The sequence below is a fragment of the Triturus cristatus genome, chromosome 1_1, assembly GCF_964204655.1.
Source record: "Triturus cristatus chromosome 1_1, aTriCri1.1, whole genome shotgun sequence".
Classification (NCBI taxonomy): domain Eukaryota; kingdom Metazoa; phylum Chordata; class Amphibia; order Caudata; family Salamandridae; genus Triturus; species Triturus cristatus.
Window position 1 is genome coordinate 225412407 of NC_140579.1, and position 22956 is coordinate 225435362.

The 22956-nt window shown below is 44.2% G+C and overlaps 1 protein-coding gene across 1 annotated transcript in view; it reads right to left on the minus strand.

Moving 5' to 3' along the window:
• Window positions 1–3556: 3556 nt before the first annotated feature.
• Window positions 3557–22956, minus strand: part of SLC26A9 (solute carrier family 26 member 9) — a 162034-nt gene continuing 142634 nt past the window's right edge. The window contains exons 19-20 of the mRNA XM_085625264.1: window positions 9580–9654; window positions 3557–7876 (exon numbers count right to left, since the gene is read on the minus strand). Coding sequence (XP_085481390.1) covers window positions 7829–7876; window positions 9580–9654 — 123 coding nt within the window. The 3' untranslated portion in view covers window positions 3557–7828. The remainder of the gene's footprint in view (window positions 7877–9579; window positions 9655–22956) is intronic.

A 22956-nucleotide genomic window follows, 5' to 3' on the forward strand; every position in this document is an offset into this window, starting at 1 on the left:
CATTAAATCAGACCTACGAAAAGACCTCTTAGACATCTCAGACTGGAAAAAGAACCCATCTCTGCCCCTGGCAGAGGCTCAAGAAAATGACTTCCCTAAATTTAAACTAAAAAACAACGCAACTTGGTCCCACTTTAACACTTACAGTGAAGATCACATATTAAAGACGTTAACCTCTCTGAAACCCTCCAATCATTTTATCGACCCGCTCCCAGCTAATTACCTAAAAGACTTCATTCCCCTAGTTCTACCCCTCTGGACTAAGATCATTAATTCATCCCTTCTTCAAGGATCCATCCCAGACAGCCTGAAAATAGGTCAGGTCTCACCGATCCTTAAGAAACCTACAGCTGACTCTTCGGACCCAAAAAACTATCGCCCGATTTCCAACATTCCAGTGCTTGCCAAACTCCTGGAAAAATGCGTTAACTCACAGCTGATCAGCTACATTGTTCAATTCAACCTACTTAACGAGTTTCAATCAGGCTTCCGAGCTGATCATAGCACTGAATCTGCTATGACACATATTCTAAACAACGCTCTAAAAATCCTAGACCAAAACGAAGCCTGTTTACTAATTTTACTCGATCTATCCTCAGCCTTCGACACCGTCAAACACGACAACCTGCTCATTCTCCTGGAAAACAGAATGGGAATTTCTGGTTCTGTTCTTAACTGGTTCACTTCCTTCCTACAAAATAGATCCCAAAGCTTCAAGGTCAACCAAACCCTGTCCAACCCCATGCCAGTCACGTTAGGAGTTCCTCAAGGCTCTTCTCTCTCTCCCACCCTTTTCAACCTCTTTATGGAACCACTCACCGATCTTCTCAGCCTCGCCAAAATTCACTTCCACATGTACGCTGACGATACCCAAATCTACATCAAGATTCATTGTCTTGATGACATCAAATCACTCAACTCCACACTACAAAAAACCCAAACCTGGCTGGCCGAAAACCACTTGAAACTAAACTCCCTCAAAACTGAATTCCTCTTAATCGCTCCCCCCAACAAAACTCCAATTATACTGGAATGGATGAAACACCTAACAGCTCTTAATGGTCATCCGCTAGTCGTGGACTCATCGAAATCGCTGGGGGTCACGCTTGACAGTAACCTAAAGATGCAGAAACCTATCAGCGCCGCCACAAAAGGAGCTAACTTCCATCTGAAGACTCTTCGAAAACCCTTTCTACTGGCCCAAGATTTCAAACTAGCGATCCAAGCCCTAGTTTTCCCTCGTGTGGAATATGGGGCGGTTACCCTTTGCGGCCTCCCGAGGGCATCGACAGCCCCGCTAAGAGCCACAATCAACTCTGCTGCGAGACTCATCACTGGCTCAAAGAGAAACTCCCACATTTCACCAGACCTGAGAGCACTCAACTGGCTTCCGTTTGAGGCCAGAATACATCTGAAAATCGCTTGTATGACACACCAGTCCATCCACCACAATGCCCCCCTCTACCTAGCCCAGAAACTGGTGCTCTCACCGGGTAGCAGAGCCTCCAGGAGTGCCAAGACTCTTCTTCTGAAACCACAAAGATTTGCCAAAAAAAAAAAACCTATAACCGAACCTTTTCTGGTATGGCTCCTAGGATCTGGAATGCCTTACCCAGTGAAACGAGACTGAACCCTTCCTCTGCCGCATTCAAAAAAGAAGTGAAAGCGATCCTCATGGCTAAATTCACATGAACTCTGTAACGTTTTTCTGTATTTTGTGTTTAACGCATTCTGTTTTCACTCTCTTCAGTTGTCCCTATGTTTAGCTTAATCTTTTTGACTTTCAGATCTGCACTTATGACCTGTAAAGCGCTCTGTTACTCGCAAGAGTCTTGTTCGCGCTATATAAAACTTTCAAAACAACTTACACATGAATTTAAAAAAAAAATCAGCTGCAAAGAAATTGGCAACAAGGACAAATGTGGCAGTAAATCTGGTATAGGTTACCTAATGGGTCACAAAGATGCTGCAGTTTAAAATATCTTACAGGGTGGAGACACCTGCTACATATATCTGTGTGCTCAGCAGTTATGAGGGGATTATAAGATGCCTCTGGTAGATAATGCAGTTCTGGGAAACTGCTGTGCTACTGTTGTGCTTTGGCCAGTCACAGTTTTGACTCCTAAAGTAGCATAGAGGGTTAATGTACCTGCTGCAAAGCACATTGTTAACTTGCAGATTTGTATTGTATGTAGATTGGTAAGTAGGCTGCTGTTTTTGACACTGAAATCTTTTTGTTACTTCCAGTTCATAAATTGCTGTTCTTCTAATATTACACAGTGACCTCTTAACCGGCATCAAAGAGTGCATGCAAACTGTAAGTCATGGGTTTAGATCCTTATTGGTTTTTACCTCAATCTTTTGTTATTCTAACATTGCCAAGCAGAGTTCCTCTTACAATTAATGAAGTCTTGTTAGTGCAGACAACCCCGTTCACTGCATTACATTTTATATCCGGACGTTGTGTTTCCCCCGACCGTTCACTCTTAACATACAATGTCTATAACTATGGACAATATGTGATTCCTACACCTTATAACCCTCATTGTCTTGACTAACATTTCCTGTACATTGATGTACACACTTGTAAAATGTATTTTCTCTCTGTTTTAATATAAAGCTCTCTGGTACCCTACAAGGGATGAGTAGCGCTATAAATGAACTAAATTGAAAATAAATTAGTAGGTGCCACTTAAATCATTATTAGCTTGACTACCCATGCACACAGATACATTTTGCATTTTAATAGTGAAGGCACACCTTTTATTGGGGATGGGGGGGGGGGGGGGGGAAACCTGCCGCCAAGTCATAATTTCTCGAAAGTACCTGTGAAGTGATTAGCTATTTACCGGTTTTCCTTCCATTGCATTTGTATCTAGGTGTTGGGCTTCACATGGCTCTCAGCCAGGATGAAATTTGAACAAAAGAAGGGCTGATGGCCCTTTAAATTAATCCTTTCTTTGTACCTGGCTGGAAGTGAAAATACGAAAGCTGCTTCGCTGCTTGCAGTTTGCTGCACCGAATGGATGCCGACAACTTGCGGGTGCTGATGCATTGTGTCCCTGTGTCAGAAAATAACACCGCGACAAATTCAACATATCTCCCTTGGTCGGCCGGATCCCTGATCGAGCCTAGAATTATCTGCCAGAAAGGGAATACAGTGCGATAGCCTACTGTCCATCACTGCTCTGAATGACCGTATAGTGGTTCTCCTTTCCTTTCTTTTCCTTTTGGGGTGCATGCAGCAAGTGAAGCCTGCCTTAATGGTCTCGGGTTACCAAGGTTTGCTGCGAGATCCCTGCAGTGTCAGCTGTCACCAGTCATCCTCTTCAACACTTATGTATTGCTATGCTTACTTGTTTAGGACGTTTGCACAGCTTCATGGCCCAAACACCTCCAAAAAAAGAGACTAGAAAGAAAATCTAGGAACTAGTGAGGCTTTATTGAAATATAGGAGGACGAATCTGGTAATTAGCGAGACGCCATTGTAGTGGGATAGGGAGATCATGAGACCTGTGATTATGTGAAAAATGAATGACATTGGTCTGTTGAGGTTCAAGTACATAATGTATTTATTTATTTATAACACGTAAAGTACTTTCCCCCCTCAATTAAGATGACTTGAAAAAACCTGTACAATAGAATTAATCTTGAATTGAAAACACCCTACACAATAGGGAAAAAATACATGTCATTATAATCACGTACATCTTAAGGAAAGCCAAAACAGAATTGCAAGGTTGTAGGAGAAGTATTTGGGAAGGAGAAGGTACATCAGAATAAGCAGCCACCTCTTCATAACGAATGCCTTGCGGTGAACTGTAAATAAGATGGCTGCCAGCAGTGAATGAGAGGAGTTGCTGTCAGCAGCCCCTCCTGACAATTTGGGGTAAAGTTTCACATGGCAAGTACCAACCAGGCAGACTGGTCCGTAGATACATTTTGGGCGAAGGGGTTTCTCAACAGGCCAATGAATGTGAAAGGCCAGTAGGGTTGTGGAAGAGCCCGTCACTGACGCCAGCTTCTCACCTTCCATGTGATTTACTCGTCCTGAGATCAAATAACCTCTCCGGGTCACTGTTCCGTCAGGGAAGCTTCGAATTTTCTTATAGATCAATCCACTTTCTAGTCCAGTAACACATTTGGAGTAGACATAATCGACTAGACGACGTTTGCATTTCTTTCATGAGGGTACATAGCCAGGTACATAGGAAGCACGTATTATGTTGTGCGTCGTTAACTCTGCTGCAGTGGAAGGAACCACAGTGTCTGTGGGGTGATCTGAGAATATTGTAGGCATACGTTAGGAAGGCACACAGGTTTCAAATCTCAACTTTTTTGGGGGGCATTCTCATCAAATCGATCTGATCGATTACAAATTGGTGTCTTCTGAATTTAGAACTTTTGGGGGGACTTCTGGCATTTATCAAATTAAAATCCATTATTTTAAGATGATAAATCATATTTCCAGTAAAAGGATTGTGCCAGAAACCATTTCCACCGGATTCACACATCACTTGTTGCTGCGAGTATCAAGGCTGCAGCTGGCTAACAGGTGACGCAGGCCTAGACTACCGACATGAACAGGGATGGTCAATCGCAAAGTTACTGCTGAAATGCACCAGACCTGATGAGGGCTAGGCTGGCCTGTCGTGCATAGTTTTGTTGACGAAGTCACAGATGTTGTGGACAAATCTGATGTACTCGATCACAACTGTGAAGTAAACGTGTGTGCGTCACAGCAGGAAGCAATAAGGTTAGCTGATATAGAGACCATACTCCAGTGATGGGCAGCAACTACTTTAATTTGGAAGGTATGAGTAGCCCCCACCTTGTGTGCACAGTGAGGAATATTCCATTCACTGTCAGACCAGACGTTTTAAAAGAATTACAATAGCCAGAGAGGCTAGAGGCGAGGTGACATATTAATTTTTCTCTATTTGTGGTGCCACAGGTCACTTCCTGACAGGCAAGTGGAAAAATGGGCCTCTGTGTGGACTTGAGAGATCTAAACCACAATGTATGGGTTGACAAAAGACTTTTCTAGAACTAAGATTCAAAGGTGTTCAGTCTAGCCCAGACACAGCTTTCAGTGCCGCTGTGGGGGCCATCAGCTTGAAAGGAGTGTGTATTCTTGGGCTTCAAGGCAGCAGTTTTCCAGTGGCTCAAGCACAGCATGCTGAAGTCAAGGGAAACCTGTATGTTCCGGGCAACATTTTAGTGACGGGCAAGGATGAGGCGAAAGTCACAAAAACAGCGGGGCAAGTACTTCCGTTTTTGAAGATGCGTGTCTAGTGATAGACTTGCCTAAATGCACATTACTACAACTGTTAGCAAAGTCTTTGGCCCTGGCAGTGTCTAGGGATGGAGTTTAAACAAAACAGAAACTTGTAACAATTACAAGAGTGGCACCAGCTCAGACTGAGAAGAGGGCTCTAAGATCGCTTTTGGATGCCCCTGTTTTGTACACGCAAGACAGCCTATGATGTTAGTGGAGCATGAGAACACGGTTAGGCCAGTAACCGGCTTGATTCAAAATCAGAGTGTGTGAACACCCCTTCCTGCTAGTGCTATTGATTTAGGTGTTACTATCCCACAGAGCGAAGAAGGGAGCGGTTGCATTTGCTTCCAGATTGTTACAGGAGGCAGAAGAAAGATAATCTATGATTGAGGGTTAGATTCTGTGCTGTGGTCGGGGGTGACCCTTTGGCAGTTTGTGCGTAGCACTGAATTCATGTTAAGGAGTGAGCACGATCCTTTACTAGCTTAGTTAACAGCAAAGGACATCTTGAGGGAGTCATCTACGATTATTCACTCATAAATTAGTTGTAAAATTTACGGGTATGAGTATTTGTTAGGGTATGAGGATGGAATTGTGGATTGTTTGCGGTGTCTTAGGAAGTCTCAGTATGAGTATATGGGCAGCACAATCACTCTGGTGGCTCATGAGAGTAGGTCTACCATGCCTAGAGATCAGTGGGCGGAGTAGTTTAATTTCTGTGCAATGTTAAAGTAAATTGTTGGTTATGTCATAAAGGATTGTTCAACTAAAGCTACATTGGTAGAGGAAGAGGAGACATATCAATAAAATTGATTGTGCTGCCTTTGTTTGAAGTGTATGTCTTGCGTAGGAGCACAATTATTCCCAATGAGGGCTGCAGCGGGAGGTGGGTGGTCCATGTCATGTGGAACATATGGGTAGCACAAGCAACAATATGTGCGTAACTGACCCCTCTATTACACATGTACTCACAGGCTTCTTGGGTACTTTAATTAAGTGGTCAAAGAGGTAATTGAAACTTCCAAAATAACTGAAATGTGGACCGTTTTTACACAACAATAAGCATTGTGATAAAGAATTCCTCTTTTGATCTCACGAAGAAAAAGTGTATTCAACCCAAGTATTTTGTCAAGCCAGATTTGAAGGTTGACACAAGTAGCATGGAATATGAAGGTAGTGAGGTCTAAGTTAGATTTGTGCAAGAAAAGTAAAATACCCATTATGACTACGTAGGTAAGGATACATTTGTAGATTAGTGGGAAGATTTAAGTAGTGTTTCTGTTGTTTCTATAGGTGAGACCAGATCTGTGACTTGCCTTTTAACCAGGTTGAACGATAGCAAGTTTTGCCACAGCAGTTTGGTTGACTTCTTACAAAGTGCCTGGTCAGGAAGCATTGGCGAGTCTGGAGGAAGCAATTCTTCGGCTGAATTGTGCTAGGAGAAGGATGAAGTTGTAGTAAGATCTCAGGTAATGAAGTTACAGGTGGCTTTTCAGACGGATGATCTGAATGTTGACACTCGAGAGGTTCAGTGCCATGTGGGAGTTGCATGAGGAAGTGGTCCCGTGTGGGTCTGCTAAGAGAAAGTCATGGATGTGATGGGTGATATAATCTGTAAAGCGGAGCATGGAATAAATCCAAATTGGAATATTAAAAATCAAATCTTGTTTGTTTAGTTCAGTTAGTGTGAGAACAGTGTGCTGTACATGCATGTTTGTGAGACATGGGGGGTGTATAGTGTTCACGTTGAGTGTTTGATATCATGGGCTGGGTCAATAAGATAGGTTCTTAATGTATCTGTCTGAAGTATGTTGAGTTCTGATGTAAATTGTTGTCTGGTTAGCATCAGGCTGGTACTATGTTGAATAAACCTAGCTACTAAATCTTTGGAAGTGTGTCTAGTGGCATTCTTCCAGAGTGAACCTCCACTGAGGTTTGTTAGTTTACTGATGTGGAATTAGCGACATTTGACAACATGCATTAAGGCACTGATGGGGGCAAGTGAGATTCTACTTAAATGCCAGGGACCAGTGTTATGCATAATTTACAAAAATCAATTTTCACGTATGAACAAAGTAATGACAAATTAATGCGACTCAATTGGAGTGCATGAGGCTGGTGGTGGGGGATGTCTGAGGCTCCAATGATCTGTTTGAGGCCAGTGATGGGGATAACTGAAGCGCCATTGAAGTGTGCCAGGAGAGAGAACCGGTATTTTTTAGGAGGTTAATGTGTATGAAGCAGTGCTATGGAAATAGATAAGGCATTGTATAGAATAACAAGTCTTTAAGCATCCATGGCAGCCGAGGGGCTGAGGTGAAGTGTTAGGACTAGGAGGTATGAGCAGGCAGTCGCCTCCAATTATAACCAGCCTTTTGCAGAAGGTTGAGCGCAACATGGCGGTGCTATTCTCCGGTAATCGAGGAAATCCAGGTAATCCGGGATACTCTTGCTCTGTCCGTCTGCCCAGGGCACCACTCTGCAGGAGAAGTTAAATCACCTGTGGCTCCTAGAGACTGACCCCCCTAGCATTGTCAAGCTTGGGCATCATAGTGCTGTCTGCATTTCGGACTGGAACATGCTCCCGAACATGACCTGGAGAAAGACAAAGGTATGGTCAGGAAAGGAAAGCAAAACAGTAGCTACATTTTTCTGTGCATTTACTGACCATGTCCTGTGACATGTCTTTTTAGGTCTCGCCTGACCCAGTGCATGCGTGGTCTGGCGAGACTTATTGAGGGGGCTCCAAAAAGTGCTACTAGGCCAGCCTAGAGCTACAGTGCAAGTGCGCGGACGCGCGCGCTGCGCTTTACCGCGATTACTTTCACTATCAAAGAAAGGCAGAGGCATCTATGTCATACGAGACTCCCTTAATAAAGGGTGAATACGGTACTGAGTAAGTTGCCAATACAGGAGTGGTAATAATCGCTCAGGTAATAATGATGAAAGACCAGTAGATCCCCACTATCAAGTTTCTTATCAGTAAGGAGCATGCGAACAGCATGATAACCGTAGGCGACGCAAATCAGTATAGCTCCTGTATTGGCAACTTACTCGGTACCGTATTCACCCTTTATTAAGGGAGTCTCGTATGACATAGACGCCTCTGCCTTTCTTTGATTGTTAGCCAACTCAAGTCAAAAACGCGTTCCTATTTCCTTCCACTGGTTTATTTTCCAGGTACCTCACTTGATTGGTTATATCGGATTTTCTGTATTAGTGCTTTCATACGCCACAAGCACTGAAATTGAATCTTTATGCGTATTCTGAAAGTGTTCGGTTACCTTTAGTGAGCCCTGACGAAGTTCCCGTGGCACTAGGGGACGAAACGCTTTGGCTGTGTGCCCTTTTTTAGTAAAACAACTATGAATAAAAGAAGAATCGTTTTGGATTTCCAGTGTATTTTCTATTCTTGACTTCTATTATAGTGCACCTTCCATTTTTTGTTTTGGACTGTTCTATTGATTGGCATCTCTCAACAGCGGATGCGGGGAGTTGTTGCACTTAACTTTTGATACACAATATTACTGGAATTGAGGTGCTTGACCTTGGTCAGCTGTTGTCTTCTTATTTTCTTTGTTCCCATCAATTTGGGTATATTAACACTACCTGGACTAAATTCTTATCTGTGTAGTGCCTCAATACAGCGATCAACAGCTGAAAGGCGCTGAGTTTGCAAAGTGTTGGCAGCTATGCTTCATTCTATGCACAGAGTTCTTAATAAATTATTCGTTTAAGCAAGAAGATTTTTTATAATATGCAAACAATGCAGTAAACAGCTGAATATGTTGAAAATGGGAAAGATCAGCATTTATTTGTAAAGCAGAGCAGCTGTTGAATTGTCGTTCTAGTGGCCCTACTTATAAATTACATTGCTGCTGCTTGTGTCTTCACCTGTCTCCCGTCCCCCTTTCTCTAGGCGGTATCTGCCTGTGCTTATTTTGTAAATAAATAAGTGCCAGGGCCCAAAGTCTTTATTCCACCTCAGACCTCTAATCCACCACTGACACTCTCTGCCCCTTCATCTAACTCTTGCAGGCTCTTTTTCATCCCTGCTTTCTGCCTTTGTCACTGTCTCCTGTCTTTATATTCCCCCTCCTTTTCCTCTTTTGTGTTTTTCTCTCTCTTGCTCTGGATCAAAATCTGCTGAGGAAAAATAGGTTAAGGTCTCCAAAAACTAATATTGGTGGCCCCACCTGCAACCACCGGCCTAAATTAAGCACTGGCCTCTATTAACAACGATTGTGGCAAAATGCTGTTGACAGAATGATCACCAGAGGCACCACAATATTACTAACCTCTTCCAAATTCTGGTAGTCGCCGCTGCTCCCCTCCAGCGAGTCACTTATGTAGAATTCTGCATCAACTGGCTTCTAAACACAGAGGAGGAGAGAGAAAGATTCAGAAGAATGTGTGACCGAAGTTAACTCACCCCTGTAACTAGATGTTACTAGTCTAAGGCGAGTGGTGTACTGACTGAGGGATCCCTGCGCTGACCATGGAAAGGCTTGCTTCATGGCAGGGATGGCTACAAGACATGGTCATGCTCAGTTTTGGAGGCCTTTTTCTGTGAATAAATCTGCAAGTAAGGTGAGTGCTAATATCAGTCTAAAAGGACCTTTGACGTTCACTCTATTTTTTTTATATGGACTGGTGATGAATTTACCTCTGCCATACAGCCTGTGTTTCCCTCCTTTCTGAAGAGTTTGTGGCCTACTACAAGAGCATTACATTTGTGTGAATTACCAAATTGCAGTATATCTTAGTCCTCTGCGTAGAAGTCCCGGTAGTGTGTGCTGCTGGGGAGATTTGAGGTAGTTTGTTTGTAGTTCCCCTTCCATGATCATTCTCTCACTCATCGGAGGCTTTGAGGTTTTGAATCGTGAGATGCCCTTCGCAATGACATCCTCAGTCAGTGGACCAGGAGTGTCAGTGTCCAGTGTGATGACTGTGATGACTGTGGTGTCAGTCAAGGATCAGCCCCAGGGTTTGCTCCAGTTTAATGACCCCAGTTGTAGTCATTGGCAAGACTTGAAACTTCTTTTAAGCCTCCTTCCCATTTCACACGTCAGTGGATCGAATGATAGCTCATCCAGACCAGGACTGAAGACAGTGGAAGTCAGTTGTTGGTATATGGTCCTTCAATGAGGACTGGGGAGAATTAATAGCGCTATAATGGGGTATCAAGCGGCAAAAGCAGAGTGTGAAAGCATTGAAATATTATAGAATGCTTTCGGGGGTTGTATGTCAGAATATGGATAACACTATCTTCTTGCATAAATATAACATAAGTAATTCTTTATTGTATGATTACCTAAAATCATTTACAAATACAACACGTTACATCACAAATAAGTGCATTTGGTTGGTTAAGAGGTCTAAAACATAAGTCCATCTAAAAAGGAAAAAGAAGTGCAGCAGAAAAAGGAGCGAGCCTGAAATGCATGGGAGCGTAGATGTGCAAACGTGCAATACGAAGTCATGCAGGCATAGGTGTGATTATTTTGTGCCCAGGCAGACTGATGGAATGGACCATATGTGAGCCGTAAGAGAACAATGGAAGGACATAAAAAGAAGATGGAGCGACGTCACCGAATAGGACTGAGATGCATGAGTGCGTGAGCATGCGGAAGAGTATCATAGAAGCATGCATGTGATTTTTAAGTACATAGGCATGTGGGATAAGTTGAGGGACAGTGCACCTCCCAAAGTGAAATATGCAGTATTAAATAATGATTGATAGTGCAAATGGGCGAAGTACAGAGTTGTGATGCCAAGGTTGCTGCCACAGTTGGTAATCTGTGGCTCGTATATTATTTTACTGTCCTCTTCTGTTCTTGCGGTGATCGAAGAGTCATTCCAGCTACCGCATAGAACTTTCCAATTCGTGCGAGCTCCATCGGCACTGTAGTGGTGTAGATGAACATTAGGGCCTCCTTGCATGATCATACGCCATTTTTAATGAACATAGTTCTTCGATATAGGCGCCTCGGGCTTAACAGAACTGGACAGCAGCAGATGACGTGCTCTGCAGATTCTATATGATATTGGCACAAACGATATCCACTGCTTCTTGATGGTGTATTTTTCCAGTGAACCCTATAATCCTGTATTGGTAATGTTAGGAGCCTAGTCCTCAGTACATTCTGTAGGACTTGCCTTCCCAATCCTGCTTTCAGGCATGGTTGACATGGGATAGCTTTGTGTGAGTAGACAAGGTCCTCTGAGCCACAAATAGATCTGATCCGTTCGAGATCCTGTTGTCTTGAAGTGATCTTTCCCTGCTTCTTGAGCAGGTTTTTTAGGCTGGCCATTGTTAATTGTGTGTCTGTTAGAAGATCAGCTGGCAGACCCAATGTCTTATTGGCCATAAAGAGGTACCTTGCCCAGTGACTAGTGTTGTCGGTGAAGACTATTTGTAGTGCTTCCCTGATTGTACCAGGACCTGCCTTAATCACATTATGATAATATTTTACAATGTCATTTTTACATTCTATGTCCATTGCTAGAATATTGAATTCTAGGTGAATCAGTGTGCGCCTTGTCGAATGTGGAAGCTTAAAAGCCTTTCTAAAAGCCATGATGTGCAGGCACTCCAATTTGTCGGTCAACAGGCCAGGGAAAGCAAGATGGCCATAGCTCAGTGCTGGAATTCGTTCGACTTGCATTACTCGTCGAATGCCCTCTGTTGATTGGCTTAGAAGCTTATGATTTAATTTACAAAGGGCATGTGTAACCTTGGTCACTTTTGCCTCAAGTGCTTTGGCCTGCAGTGTTGTTCTGCCAGTGTCTGAGACTTGTACTCCCAGATAAGTATACTTATTGGCAGTAGCAATTCTTAACGGGCCGATATGCCAACCTAGTAGTGATTTGTTTGGTTTGTGGCCAAAGACCAGCACCTTAGTTTTAGTTGCATTGGCTTGGAATTGGTTTTCCATATTGTAGAGATGTAATGACTCCAGTGCCCTTTTCATGTCTACTCTAGTTTGATCCAATAGGACAAGATCATCCGCATACTGCATGATTGGTGGTCTAAGATGGCCTAGTTTGGGCGGAAAGATGTTGGTTTTTAGAAGTGCCTCTCCCAGATCCGCAGTATATAAGTTAAACAGTGTGGGTGCGATCACACAACCGTGTTTTAGCCCCTTGTTTGTGTAGATCTTGGCTGTTGCACATGTCTGTGTGAGCTTGGTGCAGACCCAAGTACAGGCATGGAGTGACATGATGGCCGCCATAAGTTTCCTCGGAATACCCCACTTTGCAAGTTTTGCGCACAGTATGTTGTGGTCAATGCCATAGAAAGTGCCACTTTAGTCGACAAAACATGCATATAGTGGAGGGGTGGCGACCTCTGTGGCCTTTGTTGCCAGATATGATAGTGCGATGGCATTGTCCAGTGTCGATGTGTTCGGCTGAAATCCTGTCTGGTATTGCGGTATGATTTGATTTTTTGTTATCCATACCTGTAACTCTTTCAAGAGCACTTTTGCAAATGCCTTCCCATCCATGTCCAATAATGCGATCAGTCTATAGTTCCCCGGCTGTGAAGCGTCCCCTTTTTTTAGGTCTCGCTCTCGAGACCTATTGTCGCCGAGATGCCTCTCAAGGGAGACAGACTGGGGCACGCACAGATTGTTATTGCTGTCTGTGAACGCGCTTCACATGAACAGCATTTGCACGTTGAGTGCTCCTCTCCGGAAGACCTGCTGAGTTAATTATAGGTCTGCAGCGTGGGGCGCCTGTCGGCATGCTGTGATAATGACCGCTCCCCCGCCCCCGCCAAGCGCGCGTGCCACGCTCCGCCGGGCTTGTCTTGTTTTTTTTGCATATTTATATAGCGCGAACTCGACCCGAAGGTATTGGAGCGCTTTACATAGCACCGTATTTACATTACACATTCAGGCATATCGTGAGTTTTACGCACTCCTCTTCACCTGACATGAGATCCGCTTTTCTTCATTCTGTTGTCTGCCCCTACTCCCCACCTTTGCAGAGTGGAATGAACCTCGCCTTTCCCAGTTCCTTACACCCTCACATATCTTAAAAGAACGAATAAACAGGCCACTGCTCACACTCCAATGCCGCGCACACATTCTCACAGTATCTTTCGGACTACGTGAAAACAGCATTTTGTAGACACTAACAATCTTTCACCTGCAAAATGAGTACAAGACAGTATAAATAGTGCTTTCACTGTGAAAACCACACGCCCCCACCCATCGTAAGCAAACTTGAGGTATTGTGTTCACTTTGGTCTCTACGTTATAGGTTGAGCGAGTGAGGCACGCTTTGATCGCTCGAAAGAGGCAACTTATTTTTCAAAACTGCGCCAGTGGCCGGCATGTTTGCATATCGGCTTATTCCCTGACTTTGCACAACGCCGGGTAAATGTACTATGCAACACGGACCGACTAACTCTCAAAAGTTTCATGCTTAGAATTCAGTACCTCAGGGGAAAAAAAGTCAGCAACATTTCTGAGCATTAGAGACAGTGACTGTTTTTCCGTTGGTGCAAGAAAGACTCGTTATCACCCTCAGCGTGCCTTTGCAAAATATACATGTGGGAGGAAAAATAAAAGCAGCTTGGCTCTAAATATTATTTTTTAAGGAACCAAAGAGGTAACTGCTCGCATTTAAAATGTACATGTTTATGCATTCATTATACATGTTTATGCATTCATTAACTGAACGTGTGGGTTCACTCACGAGGTGGCTTTTAGGTTTCAGTCAAACACCAAACGTAGAATGAGAACGTACCTCTGAATACAGGATACCCATGGCTGCTCCACGCGGGTCTGGAAGAAATTAATGCAGGCAGGATTCTGGGATTGCGGGGGCGTCCGACTTTGCTTGCTTAAATCCAATCGTTTCAAGGGGTAATTTCTGCCTGTAAACACACGGCAACTGCCAGGCGCGCAACACTCATTGGACTCAAAGGGCTTCAGCCCAATCCCCCCCCCCCCCCCTCGTGTGTGGCAGCCCGGGATGAGACAGCTTCCCGGGCCACACACAGCCGCTCCCGAGCACTTCACAGGTCTTTAAAATACCATTTGCATGTTACTGAGGCCTCGCTGTTTCACCCTTTCTAAGAGACCCTGCAGTTCCACTCTGCATTATGGCTTAAAAGATTCACCTCCCCCCTCCCCCCCGAAATTTGGCTCTAGTTGTGCCTCTGGCAACTGCACATTCTTTGTTTTAAACCTTCTGCCAAGCGGGGAGTGGAAAACCGCCTCTGAGAGAAACGTTGTGCTTGCAAAACCCAGCCCTGTGATGTCACTGTCCGTTCACACACCAGGAAGACGAGCTGGGGAAAGCTGCAATAGGGCAGGATTTTCACAACCGTTCTAAAAGCAATACGGCACGGCCAGTAAAAGTGATATTTAGAACAAGCATTTGCAATGCAATAGGTCTCGCAGTTACACGAGTTAAAGCTATTGCCATTGTAAATGACAATGCCAATAGGAATTGTTATTTGCAATGTCAATAGCTCAAACTCACGTAAATGCGAGACCTAATGCATTGCAAATGCTTGCTATAAATAGGTTGCAAGATGGAACCTTTCCACGAGTCCGGTACTGCTGAGGTATTATAGCAGTGGTTAAATAGGCTATGCATATGGGGGGCCCAAAAATCTTGATCTTCATTGAAGATGCTGCCTGGTAGCCCATTAGGCCCGGGAGCCCCATCCTTCATAATTCACTTGAGGGTGGTTAGAATTTTTTTTTTTTGGTTGGGGCAAGGTCCTCAGCCTCATTCTCATCGGGGTAATTCCCTTCTACCTCCATGGTTTTTGCCATGGGTTTGTCTTGGTCGACATATAACCTTGTCGCCGGGGCTGCCCATTTTTCGGCAGGTACAGCGTTATGGATGTGACTTCCACCATTTAGACCATTAACATAGCTCCAAAACTCCCTGTTCTTATTGTGTGCTAGCAGAGCATAGATGTGTTTCCATTTTTCTTCTATGATGGTTTATTTCAACTGCCAAACAGTTTTTTTATGCAGTTTTCTAGATGTTTTCAAAAGTGTTTCCTTCCGTGGGTACTTTTCTCCCCTATACTGTGACTCTGCCAGACGGCACCGCTTTTTACTCTCTCTGAATGCTTTGATGTCGATGAGGTTGACTGGCCCATTTCCGGTGCGTTTTCCTTTATATGTGGGTTGCCTTCCTGCAATCAGAGCATTAGATAGCGAGGATATAATTCCTGGCCAACTTTTCTGAGGGCCAGTTGTGCATATAACCTGTTTCCACTTGTGTACGGCCTGGCTTATGGGTCAACAAAGCAAACACAAGGAGATGCTGAAACTTTTCAGACACTCACCCCCAGTCACAGATCTGGGTTGAATCCATCATCGTTCTTTAGCTCCCTCCGCCACCCCAGTTCAGACACAGCTATATGCAAATCAGTCTTGACCCTGTGCCTCATGGGAACAGTCCAGACTGAACTGCTAAGCAATGTCTTCCCTGGACCGGAAAAAAGCATCCTGGGACCGGTTTCTGGCTAACAGCCCTCATCAGCCAGGCTAGCTTGATTCCAGTGGCAAAGTGAGCAAGGGACCTACTTCTGGGCATACCCTGCCAACTTAGGGCGAACAAAGCAAACACAAGGAGATGATGGACGGAGTGCTGAAACTTTTCAGACACTAACCCCCAAACACAGATCTGGGTTGAATCCATCATCGTTCTTTAGCTCACTCCGCCACCCCAGTTGAGACACAGCTATATGCAAATCAGTCTTGACCCTGTGTCTCATGGGAACAGTCCAGTCCGAACTGCTAAGCCATGTCTTCCCTAGACCGAAAAAAAATCTTATGGCTTATGGGTCCCCATTTAATTTGTTTTATCGGTGCTGTTTCATTATTTGAATTGAGCATTTTACCAGCAGTTAGGTGTTCCCCATGCATCATGGTGCTTATATTGACGAGGATGGATATTGGATGGTGATCGCTTGCAGTAAGTAGTGTGTGACACCTTAAATTCTTCACACCTCTTCAGTACGTTCTTGCTCAGAAAGATGTAATCTAGCGTGGAGATGTTTTTAAACGTAGGTTGTTGTTTCCTTTTTGGCTGCCCTACTTGGTTCACGGACTCCAGGTTAAATTCTTTGATATAGGCTTCCATGATATTCCGTCCGCTATCCCCTTGGCTTTGTTCCGGGTGGCACAAATCTCTCATGTTGAAGTCCCTCATAATAATACATTTGTGCCGTGGGTACTCATAGAGATATTCTCTAATCAGTTCAGTAATCATCCTGATGTTTGAATTTTTTGCCTTTTTGTTTGGATTAACATAGAGGTTAATTACTGTGATTGCGGTCGGGATACCCTCTAATCCAATTCCTTTTATACTGTTGATCTGGACATTTCATTCCTCGATTCGTACTTGTAGGTTTAGTTTTACAAAGATTGAAACCCCACTGATCAGTCTTCCAAAGATGTTTTTCTTGTTGGCCAATGTGTGGATCACCAAGTAGCCTTTGATGGAATTTGGTGTTACCGTCCATGTTTCCTGCAAGCATAAAATATCTCCTATTTTGGGAAAATCCATGGCTTCTTTGTTGGCTAAGGTCGATTTGAGCCCTGCCACGTTCCAACTTATTAGTCTGATCTTGGTTCTTTTTATCGCCTCTTGTGTGCCTCTAAGATTGTTGGTTTGAGCCTTCCCTGGTATGCTGTTTTGTTGGAGTCCGGGCAAGATTGAATGATTTCTTCTGCTAGGGATTTGCTCTCCCGTTGGTATGCAGTGCCGCTGAGATCCGGCCCAGTCCTCTGATGTGACGTCCTGAGATGCTCTTACCTCCATGCAATGTCTGGTAGCATCGCCCTTCTGAAGCTTGATTTTAATAATAATGTTATTGTCGCAGATTTGACTCTGGATCAATAAATATCGTAGCCTATCATTTAAAAGAATCACTCCATTGAGTGTGGTCTATTAACTCCAAATAAGCAAAATTGTTTGTAAAGAGTATTTATGGCACCATATTTTTGTTAGATGTATTTATAGGTCATGACATCCCGTTGCCATACCACTATAGGGAATGCCTTCTTTAAGGACAGGGGTGCCTGTGGGGCGCCAGGGCATACTAGAATGGGATAATAGGGCCTTCTACAGAGAAGGTCTGAGGTACCTCGCAAAGAACCCTATCACTAGTATCACCACACTGCTGAAAGGCAAGGTTGAGGCACATAAAAATAGGGGTGCATGTTGGGGTGATGTGTGGCTCTGGTTAGTAGAGTGGACTGCACTCCACTGGTTGGCCTAGACTTAACTCCTGTGGTTTAGTACCAAGGCCACGGTGGAAGGCAAGCAGCTATTAAACCTGCTGCAAGATTACAAAATGTGTTTAAAGTGGGTTCTCCTGGCTTCGAAGAAGTATGGCATTCATCCACACCGCATATTTAGTTCAATAGCAGGTCTTGAAGTCCTGGAATCTTTACCTTTCTAGACAACAAAAATGTGAAGGATGCAAATGTTTGAGCCAACGTTTTTTAAGCAATGTGAGTTCCTCTAGGACACACTCCATTGCATTGATTTGTAGCTCATTTACTGCTTTATAAAAGGGACCAATCCTATGCGATTCGGTCTTGTCTCTGCTCATAAAGGAAGCAGCGGCTCAGCTGACTTGCTGGGCCACATCTCCTTTGCAGGTGAACACAAACTTTAAGAACAGTGCAGCAGAGCCTCCACTCACACGCAAAACAGCCACTTTACCTTTAGAGATAAGGGAGATATTGGCTACAAATTCAGAAGGCGGGTTATCAGCAGCCAGCTTGTGACAGCTTTCTAAGAAGTAACAGATTAGACCAGTGGTTCCCAAACCTTTGACTCCTGAGGACCCCTATTGAGTCACTATTGGAAGCCAAGAACCCCTAAACAATTTGTACGATTTAAATTTCAAACATTAAAACAGTAGTTTGAAAAAAGTAAACACACACTTGTGCACACCAAATACTCGAATCACTAATGATTTTAATATTTTATATAGAAAGAATTAGCAAAATCGAAAACCTTTAATGGGATGGTTAGTGCTGTATCTCGGCAACTAACTTTACAATATTTGGTTCTATTTCGCAGTATGAGGCTCCTGCCAGGGCCAGACTGGAAACCCAAAGCAGCCCTGGCAAATGTTGTCAGACCAGTCCCAGTACTAAGTGCAGTGAGTGAGCCTGGCCACTGCAAAGCAAACTTTGGGGGGCTCTCCCACCAAGGAAATTTGGGGAAAAGTGGTGCATTCTGCAACACATTTGTCATTTATATATTGAATTGAATTTGCTTTTAAAGCACAGTAAATGATGACCTTACTATGCACCAATACAACAATCTTTTGGGGGCTCTTTTATGAATCCCTCACTATCACTCTCCAAGAGTGCCTCTCTTCTCTCAATAGCCCCTCTGTCACATGTATTTCATTTGTTTTATAGCATCTCTCATACAAGTGTAGGGTGTCAGAGCACTTTACATCACACACAGACGGAGACAATGAATCGTACGTGTGTAAATCGGTGTATAGAAAATGTAATGTTATATAAGGCAAAGGGGACTTAAAGGTGTAGGATTCACATGTCATCCATACTGGTGAGCATTTTGGTGCTTGGTCTGGAGAAGCACAACATCTTGATACAGAATGTAACATAGGGGTTAGCTTTGACTTTAATTATAACGGTTTAATTCTACCCAAACAAACTTTTTTGTCAGAATGAGGATTATGATAGACTGGGAAAAACTGATAGCATACTAACTTGTACCATTCAGTTTGCATTCAGCTGTTTGATGGCAGGGCATAGCTTAAGGTGATTGTAACTCATAAACTGCACAATAACAAAAGAATCTCTGTGACAAAAGCAGTAACCCACTGAGCTATGCACATAAACTACTGTTTTTTTAAATGCATGGTACACATTCTTTGCAGCAGGCATATTAACCCTCTGCGCTACCTTAGATGAGTCAAACCTGCTACTGAACAAAACATGCTTCTCTCTCCCGCAGGTATATTAATCACTAGATGTTATCTTGACACTTTTATTGTTGCCCGAAAACTACAGATTATTCAAGGAACTTTGAAGTGCTTTTAAAACTGTTGCTTGCGGACCCCCTGGGAATGTGTCACGGACCCCTGGGGGTCCTCGGACCACAGTTTGGGAAACACTGGATTAGACACTAACAGAAGAGATACCCGGACAAAGCCAGATGTCGACAAGGTTACCTGAGCTTTGAAATGCTGAATTGGGGATCAAACATTTGTGTTTTCTGACACATTTCCTATTGACTCTGGTGCTGAGTGACACTTTGTTTTGCTTTTTTAGGTCTCGCTGAGTCAACGTGCATGCGCTGCTTGGAGAGACATTTAGTAGGTAAGTTTTCAAAGTGCTGCTGGCTGGTGACAAGCTTGCGTTCACACGAGCGTGCACGTGCGCAGCCGGCAGCTATGCAATATGTACAGCCGCGATCCCTTTCACTTTCGCGCACGCAGCCTACTTTCACTTTTCCCATCGCGCGCGTGCAACACTCGCGTCCACTTTTTGTCCACTCCTGTTTAAGTGTCCATAACGCGTGGTCTTGCCTGTTTTCTTCCTTGCTTCAATTATTTACAAAGGTTGGATTCACCGTAGCCATTTCCCATGCTGCTTCTTTTCTTAGCCATTTTTTCCTTTTAGTGAATAAGAAGGTTAGCTATTGCAAATGCAGTGATGCTTGCCACTTCAAATTCCTGTATTTCCGAATGTATACATGTTTATGCGTGCAAGTGCCCGATGCAAAATGCCATGCAGAGGGGCCTAACTAAAGCATGGCAGAGCAGAAGCACTGCCATCAATCAGTGAGCCTCGGTCTCTTGCTCTACTTACAGCATGGGTGAGCATCAGGTTTGAACGGGTAGAGCCTGTGTTGCGCGGGTATTAAATCTCAGACCTGGTGTGTCAGGTCATTGCGACGGTCTAAATCACACCCTTTGAAGGGTGTTTTGACTGTCACTCATTTTCCCAGTCAGTGTCCACTGTGTGATGCATGCCAGGCAAATTGGTGCTTTAAACATGGCGGCTGCAAACTTTCAGCAATATGAAGGGGGCCGCCACCACTGCAGCTCCCTTCACACCACAGAGATCTCCACCAGGGAGCTAAGGATCTCCAAATAGTGTGGCTGTTCCTCTGCGTAAGTCTCTTCCCTTCTTCACGTTTTGTTTCATATGTGCCATGTACTCTTGAAAGAATATTGACATTATTATTGCAGACGAAAATTTAGATTGCAAACCGAAGATTCAAGTGTTCTTTCACCGAAAATATGGCCTCATAGCCAAGGCAATGGATTTCTAACCTAGAGACCCGACTTGCTGTTTTTGTTAAGAAAAATAGGCTTAATTAATTAGTCTTTGGAAACATTGATGCGACTCGCGAGATGGCCAGTATCCATATTGTGAATTGAAAAAGGGATAATGGCTTAATCAATACTGTAGTCATTCCGCCAGGAGAACGAGGCCATCCATGTGAGCTCATTTCATACGCTTTCTTTATTTTTTATTTAATTAACATACTCTTTCTTGACAACTCATTTGCAACATGCACGCGAAGCTTGAAAATGCTTTGTGAATTCAGTGTCTCAACTGAATATTCCGAGTTGGGGTTGTACGCTTTCCTCTTACCCGCCATTATTTTAGTTTACAGCCCTCGGTGAGTTTTATCACAGCGTGGGTATCCCGGACAAGGACACTAAACCCTAGCCTATACAGTGAAATATCCCACTGTGTCTCACAGTCAAACAAGGGATCCCGCTCTGACAGTGTGACGATGGGCAAAGTGTACTGCACAAATATGCTTTGAAGTCTGTTTTCTTGCACAACACATGCTGTTCCCCCTGAGAATGTCATGAAATAGTGATTATTTATGTATGTATTGCATGTCTCCTGCAGATTCCTTGTGTGAGAATGCAGGAAGTCCTTCCCGCCTTCTCCAAGGGCGGTTACTCTGCAGGAATCATTTCTCGGTGCAGAGTTTTCGGTCTCAACCTGTGCACAACCCACGTAGATACAGTTACATTTAATGTTACATATGCCCCATCAGATCACTTTTTTAAAACATTTTTTTTTAAACTTTTAGTGGTTTATCTGTAATGCTGCATATATTTTTTTAAGTAGCCTGAGTACCAACTGAGACAGCTCAGTTCACCAGTGTCTTCACGCGAGAGACAAACTGAAAGATGAACCTTGGGTCTGCTCAAATTATTTTCTAATAAATACCTTGGAACTGGTGAAAAATCAGCTCATTTTTTGTACCCTCACGGTTTGGAGTTTCACCATTTTTTAAACCAGCAGTATACGACTGACAGATGCAAACAGTGGATTCATCCAGTCTCTCCTTTTTAGGTCTCGCCTACGCAGCGCGCATGTGCTGCATAGGAGGACCTTTAGCCGTCGTTCTGCTCTTTTTCGAATCACATACTCATGCTTGTGGCAGCATAAACCTTGCGTGAGTGTGCAGGGGCGCGCCACAAGCACGAGTATGTGCTTCGAAAAAGAGCAGACTGCTCTCCCCAGCACGCGCGCACCACTCGCAGGCTCACCTCCTGCTCCCCCCTCTCTCACAATTAACTTCCGCGGCCACTCTCCTTGGCCCAGCCCCTCCGCCCTCCACTCAATTGCTGCTAGTCACACGCCAACGCAAGTATAAACAGTCGCTTTAAACACATGCTTGACAGGCCTGTTCGGCTGTATCTGCTAGACCTATACCTAAATTACATGTCAAATGCATAATGATGCCGTTATTTTTTTTTTCATCACTCACAGAATTCCCGTGTCTTGCATAGTGATCGGAGGATCTTAAAAATATGTTTTAAATGATTTTACGCGTTCATGTTTCTTGCCTGCTTTTTTCCCTCTAGCACATTTAGAACATGACACGTACGCGTTGTTTCGGGTCTGTCTGCTGTGTACTGCTTTCTGCTGGACTTGGGTAGTTCTATATTAACAGTGCTGTGTGTGTCTCCCCTCATTACTGTTTTATTTCCGTCTCCCCGCTACTGCCTCGAATGCCACAGCTGCTGGCCGGGATGATAGCAGAGCCCGCTTTCCTCTCTGAGTACTCTATCTTTGCCGTGGAGGATCCCAAGCGGCCTAAGCCACAAACTGGCAGCGTGGTGAGTCCCGCCCGCCCCCGCCCTGCCCTCCCCGCAGCAATGCCTGTAGCTGTGGGACGACAGTAATTCTAGGACGCAAACTAGTACTGCTGCTTCTGGCTTCTAATTTCACAAAGGTCTGCTGTGCAGCCCCCTCTTCTCGCCTCCCTTGACCTTTAACCCGTACTAAGATTAGCTCTGCTGTACCCGTGTATGCACTGACCTTTTAACAAAAATATTAACATCTGCCTACCTTTCATGAGCAGTCGTTTCCTGCTCTATGACAACATAGTCACGGACGCAGTCCTAAGCCTCGACGAAGACACAGTGCTTTCTACAACTGAGGTAAGTGTGCAACACCCACTGCCGTGAGCCCTTCAGCGTGCAGTGAGTGTGCACGATCACAACGGGTGTGTTCAACTTGTCTCTGTTGAGTAGGTTCTCTCCTCACTTCTGTCGTGCTCTCTGATTGTTGCCTAGTTTCTCCCTGAGCTCCTTTTCTCTCTCTCGGGCAGTGCTTCATTTCATGTTCTTCCTTCTCTTCCCTCTCTCGGGTACTACTTCCCTTCAC